Raw genomic sequence first — 13,707 nt, forward strand, 5'->3', positions numbered from 1 at the left:
AGATTTATTTAATTAATTATTTTTGGCCGCACCACATGGCATGTGGGATCTTCCTGGACCAGGGAAGATCAAACCCATGCTCCTTGTATTGGGAGCATGAAGTCTTAACCACTAGACCACCAGGGGAAGTGCAAGCTTGAGTTTTTAATACCATGTATGTGTGTGCGTGCTGTGTTACTCCAGTTGTGTCCAGACTCTCCGACCCCCATGCACTGCCAGGCTTCTCCTCCAGGGGATCTTCCCCAGCCAGGGATCCAACCTGCATCTCTTACATCTCATCTCTTAAGTCTCTTGCCGTGGCAGGTGGGTTCTTTACCACTAGTGCCACCTGGGATGCCCCAGTACCATGTGAATTTTCCTTTTTTAAAAAAAGATATCTTCTTTTATCAATTTGTTTTGCCTTTTCTCCATAGTGGGAAATCTTATTTTCCCTACTTCTCATAGTAACTGTATTTATGTAATGGTAAAGAGTTTTAAGTGTAGTTCTGGAACCAGCCCTTTGCAGATTTGCTAAAGACATATTAGAGACTACTTTGAGATAAGTAAACATGTTGTCTTATTAACACATTGTTAAAAAGAAGAGATTCACATAGAATAGGAGAGCATTATGATTCAGTAGTAGTTTTTAAACTTACCACTTAACAAATGGAATCATAATGATGTTACTAGGCTCTTAAAGAAAAAGTTACATACATTTAGAACACCTCTGTTGATTCAGACTTTTTTCCTCCCCAGCAAGCACTTACCTGATTATTTGGCAGTAATAGATAAAAAGATATACTTCTTGTCTCCTTTAAATCAATTAGAAACCAACAATACTTATAGGTTAGTTTACTTCGATAAGCATTTGGAAAGTTCATATACTGGGTAGTCTCTAAGTTCATCCTTTTTTCTTACCTCCTTTCTTTTTCTCCACTCTTATACTTGTCTCTCCATTCTACTTTCTCCCCCTGCCATTGTCTCATTATCTTAGACACTGAAGATGTAAAGATTAATAAGATGTAATTCCTGCTCTCAAGAAGTTCATATCAGTTGTTCCATTCTAGCATTCTTACTGAACTACTGGGAAGAGGAATTATGAATTTTTCGCTCAGTTCAATCGCTCAGTCGTGTCTGTCTCTTTGTGACCCCCTGGATTGCAGCACACCAGGCTTCCCTGTCCATCACCACCTCCCAGAGCTTGCTCAAACTCGCGTCCATCAAGCCGGTGATGCCATCCAGCCATTTCATCCTCTGTCGTCCCCTTCTCCTCCTGTCTTCAATCTTTCCCAGCATCAGGGTCTTTTCAAATGAGTCAGTTCTTCACATCAAGTGGCCAAAGTACTGGAGCTTCAGCTTCAGCATCAGTCCTTCCAATGAATATTCAGGACTGATTTCCTTTAGGATGGACTGGTTTGATTTTCTTGCTGTCCAAGGGACTCTCAAAAGTCTTCTCCAACACCACAGTTCAAAAGCTTTGTTGCTTAGCTTTCTTTATGGTTCAACTCTCATATTCATACATGACTACTGGAAAAACCATAGCCTTGACTAGATAGACATTTGTTGGCAAAGTGATGTCTCTGCTTTTTAAATGCTGTCTAGGTTGGTCATAGCTATTCTTCCAAGGAGCAAGTGTCTTTTAATTTCATGGCTGCAGTCACCATCTGCAGTGATTTTGGAGCCCCAGAAAATAAAGTCTTTCACTGTTTCCATTGTTTCCCTATCTATTTGCCATGAAGTGCTAGAACTGGATGCCATGATCTTAGTTTTTAGAATGTTGAGTTTTAAGTCAGATTTTTAACCCTCCTCTTTCACTTTCATCAAGAGGCTCTTTAGTTCCTCTTCACTTTCTGCCATAAGGGTGGTGTCATCTGCATATCTGAGGTTATTGATATTTTTCCTGACAGTCTTGATTCCTTCTTGTGCTTCATCCAGCCCGGCATTTTGCATGATGTATTCTGCATGTAAGTTAAATAAGTAGGATGACAAAATACAGCCTTGACATAATCCTTTCCCAATTTGGAACCAGTGCATTGTTCCATGTCCAGTTCTAACTGTTGTTTCTTGACCTGGGTATAGACTTCTCAGGAGGCAGGTAAGGTGGTCTGGTATTCCCATCTCTTGAAGAATTTTTCACAGTTTGTTGTGATCTATACAGTCAAAGGCTTTGGTGTAGTCAATAAAGCAGAAGTAGGTTTGTTTGGAACTCTCTTGTTTTTTTTGATGATCTAGCGGATGTTGGCAATTTGATCTCTGGTTCCTCTGCTTTTCTAAATACGGCTTAGACATCTGGAAGTTCACAGTTCACGTATTGCTGAAGCCTGGCTTGAAGAATTTTGAGCATTACTTTGCTCTCGTGTGAGATGAGTGCAATTCTGCAGTAGTTTGAACATTCTTTGGCATTGCCTTTCTTTGGGATCGGAATGAAAAGTGACGTTTTCCAGTTCTGTGGCCACTGTTGAATTTTCCGAATTTCTCTATAGTCTCATATTTTTCACTTCAGCTTTTTAAACTTTATTAAGCAACCAGAGTGTTCTAGGCACTCTCCTAGAGGGTGCTAAGCTAGGTAAAACTAATTGCTTAGTTCCTTGTAAGGAGACAGGTAAGTAGATTTCAGAACAGTTTGATACATACTATTTATCTGCTCAGTTATCACAATGAGGTAGCTTTTGATAGGAAAGTGCCGCCAGACAGTTAAAAACAGTACACATTTTCTTTAATGGCAGAAATTAACCTCTTTTGAGACATTTATACAGAAAAAGAGACATACTCCTGTCAGAATTAAAGTTTCCTTGGCTTCAGTCATTCTTCAAGGAGGTTGCAAAGGTACCTCTGAAAAGTGAGTGTGCCAGGTCTGAGAAGCCAAATCTTTCATATTTCACCAGACTATTTTTTCCCCCACCATACTTTTACGTTTGTGGGTTGCATTACTACCATTTTAGAAAAACCTACATTGCAATTTATGTGCTTCTTTCAAAGATAATGTTTACAAACATTGGGTTTTCCCATTGCTGAAATCAAACTCTGTCTGCAAGGCCAGGTTCTCATTCCACCATGGAAAACAGTCTGACTAGTCCGCCACCTATCTGAACGAGCCTCCTGGAAACTCCGTTACTTTGAATGAATGAGGATAAACACAGTGCTTTGAAAGCACAGAGGATGAGTGTCTGACCTGAGTAAAAGAGGCAGATTAACCAGTCAGGAATGTACAGAGGATGTGATACACTTCTTGAAGAGTGTTTGCCATACCTGTATTCCATATTTAGTTTTCTAGTTTTCTCTGTTAAGGCAGAGCAGTAATAACTGAAGAGTTTTAAGCCCTTAAGGTAAATTATAGACCTCATTTGCCTTTCTAAAATATAAGGACATTTTCTTCCATTATTATAATACTGTTCCCACATTAAAAAGACACTAATTCTTAATTATGTAATACCTTGTCCATGTTCAAATTTCTCATTATCCTTAGAAATATCTTGTTCAAACCAGGATCCAGTTAAGAACTATTCATTGTATTTGGTTATATTTAAGTCTTTCTTTCTCTTTTTGAATAGACTTTAATTTTTAGCCTTATGTCTTTTTTGTGCTAAAGCTTAGCCCACTGTGTTTATTTATTCATCACATTGACTTGTTAAAGAGACACGACTTTTCTTTTGTTTTTTGTCTGATTGCCTTTTTTGGTATTGTTAATACTGTTCTCTGTATTTTTTGTGATCTAGATATTAGATATACAGGTTTGTTTTTGCTTGTTTTTAAACTTTTAATTTTATATTGGTGTATTTCTTTGGAAGGAATGATGCTAAAGCTGAAACTCCAGTACTTTGGCCACCTCATGCAAAGAGTTGACTCATTGGAAAAGACTCTGATGCTGGGAGGGATTGGGGGCAGGAGGAAAAAGGGACGACAGAGGATGATATGGCTGGATGGCATCACTGACTCGATGGACGTGAGTCTGAGTGAACTCCGGCAGATGGTGATGGACAGGGAGGCCTGGTGTGGTGCGATTCATGGGGTCGCAAAGAGTCGGACAGGACTGAGCGACTGAACTGAACTGAACTGATAGTTGACTAACAGTGTTATGTTAGTCATTTTAAATATAGCAGTGTATATGTCAATTCCAAACTCCCTAACTATCCCTTCCTACCCCATCCTCCCCTGATAACCGTACACACACACACACACACACACACACACACACACACACAAATGAACTTATTACAAAGCAGAAATAGACTCACAGATTTAAAAAGTAAACTTATGGTTATATTGGACAAATTTGGCACAAATACTTGGAAAGTGATATAGTGTTGCATTTGTTTATTTATTTTTGCCTCTTTTTGTCTTTAATAGGAACTATACACAATGGTCCAACTATGATTCAGCCTGTTGGTTATCAGTCTTGGACTTGTATAGTCACAGCATTGGAGTATCATCTGTTCTTACCTTTTTTCTTTTGGGGCTTTTTAGCTAGCCCTTTTGCCTTGTCTTTGATATGTTCCCTTACCTGGTATATTCCATGGTATATTCCCTTACACTTCTTCCCTGAGTTCTGTCTTCAATGTAAACAGTGCCAGTTCCAAGAGATATTATTCTTATTTGACCTATTACATTGCAGACTTTTTTTTTTTTGTAAACTTTATAGGAGTAGCTCAACTAACTTCTTTTGTTTTAGTCTAAACTCTCCTTTGGTTTCCCAGGTGGCTCAGTGGTAAAGAATCCGCCTGCCATCTTCACCTGGGCATTTCCTCTGGACCCATGAAGAATGAGTAGAGATGAGAGAGGCCCAGATTAGGCTTGAGACATTTGGAAATCATGGTTGATGGGGCATCTGAAAGTGGGATGAGGTTAGATGAAATGCTACATGCAACATAATTTTCCCTCAGAATGTGAACGCTTTGTCATTTCTAATGTCTCGTGATGAATGGTCTTAGTGAGTGCATTTTTTTTTTTCTTTTGTAGAAACTGTAATGTGTGTTGACATAGTAAGGGAGTTTGTGGAGCTGGTGAGAGTTGGTAAGGAGATAAATAGGTCAAATATTGGATCATGTTCTTCAGGGAGGGGAAGAAGATATTCTGCTATTATAATTTAAGAGCATAAGTAACTGTGGGATTTTTGACCTCTTTCCACTTTGCTGTTGATGTTAATAGCTTATTAGAAGTAAAAAGACTTCTTTGTATTGCTTTACTATATGAGCTATGTTAGAAATAGGAAAAATTATCACAAAAGTAATCTCTGATAAAGGCTTTTAACTGATACCAGGAACTATATTTATTACATTACTTGTCATGCGTACTTTGGACCATGGTGTAGTTAAGAGAGGCTTTTCTGTTTGGGAAAATTTCCTCAATTACCGTTGAGGAAATCTTTTCATGTAGAGGGTCTTAATATAAATACATCCTTTGCTGGGTTGCAGATATTTTTATTACCATTATAGCTCAGTTTGGAAATGGTTCTTATTTTAAAAATTTTTGCTGGTTTTCTCTTTGGGGGAAATCATGTCTTGTACAAATAAGACAAATATTTGTAATGTGGAGATTAATGTCTCTGTGGAGATTGCATGTCTCTGTTATTAAGCAAAAGATTGTCTCTTTTGGAAGTAATATTTTAAGTTTTGTTTCATTTTTTACCATTTTTGTGAAATCAGAGTATGTCTTTCAGTTAATTGATGGTATAATGGTTAATTAACGACGCTTTTCTTTCTTAGCTGTACCTGAAGTAACAGCAAGCTTTAACAATTAGTGAGATCTTGACCTTGATGAAATACAGCAGTTTACAATTTAGATTACTCATGGTTTAGCCACAGAAACACTGAAAAACAGAAACACTGAAGTTGTGTTGAGGTTGGTAGACTGAGTTAAGTAGCACTGAGGAAGGTAGAGATATAATATTTGTTCTCTGCCTCTCTCTCTCTCTTTAAAGGCATTTTCATATTTTCGTTTCAGTCTTGACAACCCATCAGGAGATTTTAAGGCCTTTAAACTAAACCTGATGAACATTCACAGTGGATAGGTGTCATTAAAAGACCTAAGGGGAGCCATAAACTGAAGTAAATGTTCCTGTCCTCTCACATCCGGTGCTTTACAGACTTTGCCCTTTGCCCTCTCCTCGATCAGTATTCTCCTTCAAAGGTTACCTTTTCTCTTTAGCTTTCATCTCTAACCTCTAATGGTTTCTTCATGCTCTTTTCTTCCTCCCTTGTCTGTTGTCAGTCTTTTTTATTCATTTGCTTTAAAAAAAAAAAAAAAACTAAGACTTTTTGGGGAGAAGTTTTAGATTTAAAGAAGAGTGGAAAGTGAAGAGATCACCCATGTTTATACCCCAACCAAGTATCCCCTATTATTAACATCTTGGATTAATGTGAAACCTTTGTTATAATAGATAAGCCAATACTAATACATTATTATTAGTTAAAGTCCAAAAATTACATTGGGTTTACTCTTTGTGTTGTTCATTCTTTAGGTTTTGACAAATGTACAGTATATGTGTCTATTATAATAGTGTCATAGAGAATAGTTTCATTGCCCTAAAAACCTCCTGGGCATTACTTATTCCTCTCTCCCTTTTCCTTCCTCCTACAGCCCCTGGCAACCGCTGTTTTTGTTTTTTTTCTCTTCTCCATACTTTTGTTTTTTCCAGAATGTCATGTAGGTGGAATCATACAGTACCTTGTCTCTTTCGCTTAGCAATATTCTCTTAAGGTTCTTCCATGTCTCATCTCTTTGGCTTGCTAGCACATTTTTTTTTTTTAGTTGCTGAGTAGTATTCCATTGTGTGAATGTACTACAGTTTGTTTACCCTTTTACCTGTTGAATAAGCTTCCAACTTTTGGCAATTAAAAATAACAAATTAACTTTTTATGAAACACAAATATGATCTAAAGTACTTCAAGTAAAGAAAAAGTTGAGCTAATTCAGTACCTTGAGCCTTAAAAAATAACTCTTTTACCTTTGTATCAAAAATTTCTAATTGAGTAGTCAGCTCCTAACAGTGCTCAAGAGGTATGTGTAGAGTGGTTGAATATGAAAAAGGTAAGGAAGTATGGAAGAGAAGAGGCTAAAGACTATATCATATAATATTCAGATAATTTTTGGAAAATGAGATTGTCTAGAAATTCAGCTGGAAATTTGAATGGGCACTAAGATGTTTAGGGCTCTGAATTCAACCGTTAATTTGAGAACACTCCAGAACAAAAGTATCATCAAGCTGGCCCAGAGGTGAATAAACATTTCTCTGTTTTAAGTGCCACATGCCAAATATTTTAGGGAAAATAGCAGTAAATGAAACCATTGCCTCTGTTTATATAGGGCATACATGAATGTGGAAAAAATAACTAGGAAGGAGAAAAATGCGAGTTAGGTTATGATGAATGCTCTGAGTTTTAAAGAAGGATATTATTTTAGCTGTGGTGAGTCAAGAAGCTTTATGGAAGTCTTGCCATTTGAGTTTTACCTTTAAAATAGTTGAGTTGAATTTGCGGATACAGGAGAGAAACAGCATTCTAGGAAGCAATTTATGTTCATTGAGAAGAATTTGAGATAGAATATAAAAGCTGAAGAGGTGATTAGGGTCGAAGTATAGAAAGCCATTAATACCAGAGTATGCAGACAGTTTTTATTAGTTAAGTAAAAATAGGGAATAATTTTATGGGCCATGAATATTGTTTATAAAGTATTCTAGAATTAATTTTATATCCTTAAAATTTATATACTTTATAATATATACTTCTTATAGCTTTCAGCTCTGTCATAAGCCAAAATATTTCCCTGAAATGTCATATACAAAAAGAAGCCTTATGTAAGTTGACTGTCAGTTTTGTACCCTGCATCAGCATTATAAAGACGTTCTACTATAATTATAAGTAGTATTTACTAAATTAGCTTATAAATTTATAACCTTACTGATATGCTGAGATTTTGTTGTTCTTTAAATGAACTTTTAATATACTTAGCTTTCTACCATTTTAAATTAAGCTGATTTCTTTTTGCAAACAATGTATTTGCTTTTTTTGTTGCAGAACTGTGGCTGCTGAAGTCAGGAAGCAGATCTCCGGACAGTATAGTGGCTCTCCCCAGCTGCTCAAAAACCTCAACATTGTTGGCAGTATATCTCATCATACCACAGTAAGTAATGTGTTTAAGATATGGTATGTTACAGTTACATTCTGACTAGGCCATGAAAAACAGTGGAAAGATAAGAGCCAGGCCTTTGACTGTGTGGATCACAACAAACTGGAAAATTCTGAAAGAGATGGCAATACCAGACCACCTGACCTGCATCCTGAGAAATCTGTATGCAGGTCAAGAAGCAACAGTTAGAACTGGACATGAAACAACAGACTGGTTCCAAATTGGGAAAGGAGTATGTCAAGGCTGTATATTGTCACCCTGCTTATTTAACTTATATGCAAAGTACATCATGCAAAATCCCACGCTGGATGAAGCACAAGCTGGACTCAAGATTGCCAGGAGAAATATCAATAACCTCAGATATGCAGATGACACCACCCTTATGGCAGAAAGTGAAGAGGAACTAAAGAGCTTCTTGATGAAAGTGAAAGAGCAGAGTGAAAAAGCTGGCTTAAAACTCAGCATTCAAAAAATGAAGATCATGGCATCTGGTCCCATCACTGCATGGCAAATAGATGGAGAAACAATGGAAACAGTGGCAGAGTTTATTTTCTTGGGCTCCAAAGTCACGGCAGGTGGTGACTGCCACCATGAAATTAAAAGATGCTTGTTCCTTGGAAGAAAAGCTATGACCAACCTAGACTGCATATTAAAAAGCAGAGCCATTGCTTTGCCAACAAAGGTCCATCTAGTCAAAAGCTATGGTTTTTCCAGTATTCATGTATGGATATGAGAGTTGGACTATAAAGAAAGCTGAGTGCTGAAGAATTGATGCTTTTGAGCTGTGGTGTTGGAGAAGACTCTTGAGAGTCCCTTGGGCTGCAAGATAAAACCAGTCCATCCTAAAGGAAATCAGTCCTGAATATTCATTGAAAGTACTGATGTTGAAGCTCCAATACTTTGGCCACCTGATGTGAAGAACTGACTCATTTGAAAAGACCCTGATGCTGGGAAAGATTGAAGGCAGGAGGATAAGGGGACAACAGAGGATGAGATGGTTGGATGGCATCACTGACTCAATGGACATGAGTTTGAGCAAGCTCCGGGAGTTGATGATGGACAGAGAAGCCTGGCGTGCTGCAGTCCATGGGGTCGCAAAGAGTTGGACACAACTGAACGACTGAACTGAAGTGCCAGGAAATTGGGTTCCATCATTAGTATCACTAACAACCTTATTGGTTGCTACCTCACTTTTTCCTGAAACTTGAAATATCACACAACAGGGGAGTGTTGGGAGGTGTTACAGAAGTGTTGATTTCCTAATCAACTCCAAAACTTTATATTCAGGATTTAATCAACTCTGGAATTGTATAAATAGAATTTCTCAGACCCAAGGTGGATTCATACATGAAAATTCAGGAGTCTTTTCTAGGAATAATAGGTACTGAAATAGTGAAAGTAAGTCATTTGGTTGTGTCTGACTCTTTGTGAGCCCATGGACTGTAGCCTGCCAGGCTTCTCTGTCCATAGGGTTCTTCAGGCAAGGATACTGGAGCGGGTTGCCATTCCCTTCTCCAGGGGATCTTCCCGAGCCAGGGATCAAACGTGTGTCTCCCACATTGCGGGCAGATTCTTTACTCTCTGAGCCACCAGGGAAGCCCCAATAGATACTGAAGTAAGTGTTATATAATTGTGTAGATTCATAGTATTATCTATCTCCTTCAATAGAAAGGAATATATAGTTTTGAATTATTGCTTTAAGCCAGGAGCTGTGTCAGAGATATAAATATATGTTTTTTTCTTTTAATTCAAGAGGCTGGCATGAGGATAATCAATTTTAATTAAAAAAAAAACCCTGATACTTAGTTGTAGTAGGAATATGAATTAAAAACATGCTCCATTTGTCAAAAACTGAAAAAGTAGTTGAGTGAGTTGGGTAGAGTTATATTAACACTTTCTTTTTATCTGTGAAATAGTACCAATTATTGAACAAACATGGTATGCCAGAGCATAGTAGTTTAAATGGCTTGTGGTGACATGTTTATAATGTTTGTTATTAAATTTTAAGATATGAAGTTTACTTTTAACAACAGTAACATGCTGATGGGAGCAAGTTTATAATATGTAGATTTCTGGATGATTTCAGTGTGCACAGAGATGGTCCTTCTAATACCCTATTGAGTGTCTTGAACTCCTCTTTTCAACTGATTTCCTGTGTTGTGTGTTACACCTTCACTGTTCATTTCCATAGTTACCCCTGGATTTGGTCTTTATGAATGACTAAGCCTTATGTACTCTCAGTTCCACAATTCTTATTCTCTGACCACCGCCGCTTCTCTCTCTCGCGCTCTTATTCTGGTGCTCTGACTTCAACTGATCCTGCTAACGCTTTTAGGTCCTTCACTCCTTGATGTTCTTTTTTTCTTCTCCTTACCAAACTTAAATTATTTGTTGAAATTTATAATTACTCTTTTGCATATACCATTGATTTCCTTAACTTCTCATGTCATTGGCACTACCTCAGCGCTGTTTAAACCCAACCTTCTGCTTACTTCATGTCAGCACTCATGCAGCTGGGCGTGGCTGGAGAAAAATACACAGGTCTCACTGACTGGTCTCACTTTACACATCTGACCACTAATGCATGAAGACTTCTACATTGCTTAAACTAAAAATATTTTATTTTCCTAGTCTGTTCATTCTCCTGCTGTTTTAGTTGACTCATTTCATGCCTCCTACTCTTCCCTTAAAATCCTAATTGCTCTTCTCTATTTTCAGTCTTAGGATGACCTGGCTTCCTGTTTCACTGAGAAAATTGAAGCAGTCAGGGGCATCCACATACTCCTACCACCACGTGTGTCCACCTTTTACCTTCTGTACCTGTATTGTCTGTCTGTTCACCAGTTACTCTAGATAAACCACTAGGGAGCTAGATCCCAACTCCTCTGTTACTAAAATGCAGTACTTTAGTAATTCTCCCTGCTCTTTTATGGCATTACTTTTACTGTTTACTGGATCATTACATTCCCATCAGTCTACAAACATGCAGATGTGCTGCTGTTTCTCCCATTTAAAAGAATTCTTTTTTTGCCCCACTTTTCCATCAGTCTCCCGTTTTCAGTATTTCTTTGCTCTTCTTTGCAACAGAATTCCTTCAAAGCGTTGTCAGAGCTTGCTGACTTCAATTTCTCTTCTTATATTCTTTCTGAGAAAGCTCTTTTCAAGTTATGGGAATCTTCAAACATACACAGAAGTAGAAGACAAGTGAAAACATTGACTTTTTTTTATTTAGCCACAATGCTGTTATCACACAACAAAATAGACAGTCTATAATTCTTTGGTGTCATCTATTATCCAGTGCATGTTAAATTTTCTCAATTATTTCACTTGTCTTTTTGTAGTTGATTTATTCAAATCAGGATCAAACAAAATCCACAGATGGAATTTGGTCTTAGATCACTTGCATTTAAAAAAAGAGGATAGTTTCTCCTTCCTCTTTTTTTTTAAATTGAAATAGGGCTGATTTATAATACTAAATAAGTTTCATGTGTATAACACAGTGTTTCACTATCTTTAATGGTTGTACTATTTATAGCTATTATAAAAATTGACTCTGTTCCCTTTGCTGTATAATATATTCTTACAGCTTATTTATTTTATAATAGTAATTTATTTATTTTGGGCTGTGCTGGGTCTTTGTTGCTGTGTGGGTGTTTCTCTAGTTTCTTGAGCAGGGGCTGCTCTCTAGTTACAGTGCAGGGCTTCTTGTTGCAGAACACGGGCTCTCAGCTGTGTGGGCTTCAATAGCTGGGGCACGTGAGCTCAGTGGTTGTACCTCCTGTGCTCTAGAGCAGTGGCTCAGTTGTGGTGGTGCACAGGCTTAGTTGCTTTGCAGCATGTGGGATCTTCCAGATCAGGGATTGAACACATGTCTTCTGCATGTCTTCTGCATTACCACTGGGCCACCAGGGAAGCCTTATAATAGTGATTTTACTTCTTAATCTCCTACCTCTTTCTTGGTTCTGTTTCCCCACTGGTAATACTGGTTTATTCTTTATATCTGTGAGTCTGTTTTTTTTTTGTTTTTTTTTTGCTATTGTTGTTATATTCTTTAGTCTGTTTTATTTTATAGATTCTGCATATCAGTGATATTGTAAAATATTTGTCTTTTTCTGTCTGATGTATTTCACTAATCATAATATCCTCCAACATATGGTTGGAAGAATATTAGATCACCATATGAGCAGCATATGGTGATCTAATATTCTGCAAGGGTGCCAAGAGCATCCAATGGCGAAATGATAGTCTGTTTAATAAATGGTGCTGAGAAAGCTAAATAGACACATGCAGAGCAATGAAATTGGTCCCATATCTTACACCACTCACAAAAATTAACTTGAAATGGATCAAAGTCTTAAACAAAAGAGGTAATAGTATAAAACTCCTAGAAGAAAATGTAGAGAAAAAGCTTCTTGATTTTGGTCTTAGAAAAGATTTTTTTTTGGATATAATACCTAAAGCAGAAACATCAAGAGCAAAAGTCAACAAATTGTTGACTTTAAATGTCAAATTGTCAAATTTAAATGCTTTTGCACAGCTAAAGAAACAATTAACAAAAGGCATCCTATGAGAATTCCAGGAAAATATCTACTTCTGTTTCATTGATTATGCTAAAGCCTTTGACTGTGTGGATCACAACAAACTGTGGCAAATGCTTTAAGAGATGGGAATACCAGACCACCTTACCTGCCTCCTGTGAAATCTGTATGCAGGTCAAGAAGCAATAGTTAGTACTGGACATGTCAAGCCTCTATATTGTCACCCTGCTTATTGAACATATATGCAGAGTACATTGTGTGAAATGCCATGCTGGATGAAGCGCAAGCTGGAATCAAGATTGCCAGGACAAATATCAATAACCTCAGATATGCAGATGACACTACCTTAGTGAAGAGGAACTAAAGACCTTCTTGATGAAGGTGAAAAAGGAGAGAGAAAAAGCTGGCTTAAAACTCAACATTCAGAAGACAAAGATCATGGCATTCAGTCCCATCACTGCGTGGCAAATAGATGGGGAAACAATGGAAACAGTGAAAGACTTTATTTTCTTGGGCTCCAAAATCACAGCAGATGGTGATTGCAGTCATGAAATTGAAAGATGCTTGCTCCTTGGAAGAAAAGCTATGAGCAACCTAGACAGCATATTAAAAAGCAGAGACATTACTTTGCCAACAAAGGTCTGTCTAGTCAAAGTTACGGTTTTTCCAGTGGTCATGTATGGATGAGAGAGTTGGACCATAAGGAAGGCTGAGCGCCGAAGAATTGATGCTTTTGAACTGTGGTGTTGGAGAAGACTCTTGAGAGTCCCTTGAACAGCAAGGAGATCAAACCAGTCAATCCTAAAGGAAATCAACACTGACTATTCATTGAAAGGAAGCTCCAATACTTTGGCCACATGATGTGAAGAGCTGACTCATTAGAAAAGACCCTGATGCTGAGAGAGATTGAAGACAGGAGAAGGGGACCACAGAGGACAAGATGACATCACTGACTCAATGGACATGAGTTTGAGCAGGATCTGGGAAACAGTGAAAGACAGGGAAGTCTGGCGTGCTGCAGTCCATGGGGTCTCAAGGTGTCGGGCATATCTGAGTGACTGAATAA

The 13,707-nt window shown here is 37.7% G+C and overlaps 1 protein-coding gene across 8 annotated transcripts in view; it reads left to right on the forward strand.

Annotated features, from left to right (window-relative positions):
* Positions 1-13,707, forward strand: part of DOCK7 (dedicator of cytokinesis 7) — a 189,822-nt gene that overhangs the window by 18,867 nt on the left and 157,248 nt on the right. For all 8 annotated transcript variants that reach the window (XR_003510343.1, XM_027537056.1, XM_027537055.1 and 5 more), the window contains exon 2: positions 7,992-8,097. Coding sequence is in view for 7 of the 8 variants with exons in the window: in XM_027537056.1 (XP_027392857.1) it covers positions 7,992-8,097 (106 nt within the window). In the remaining variant the exon portion in view is untranslated. The remainder of the gene's footprint in view (positions 1-7,991; positions 8,098-13,707) is intronic.

The sequence above is a fragment of the Bos indicus x Bos taurus genome, chromosome 3 (genome assembly GCF_003369695.1).
Source record: "Bos indicus x Bos taurus breed Angus x Brahman F1 hybrid chromosome 3, Bos_hybrid_MaternalHap_v2.0, whole genome shotgun sequence".
Classification (NCBI taxonomy): domain Eukaryota; kingdom Metazoa; phylum Chordata; class Mammalia; order Artiodactyla; family Bovidae; genus Bos; species Bos indicus x Bos taurus.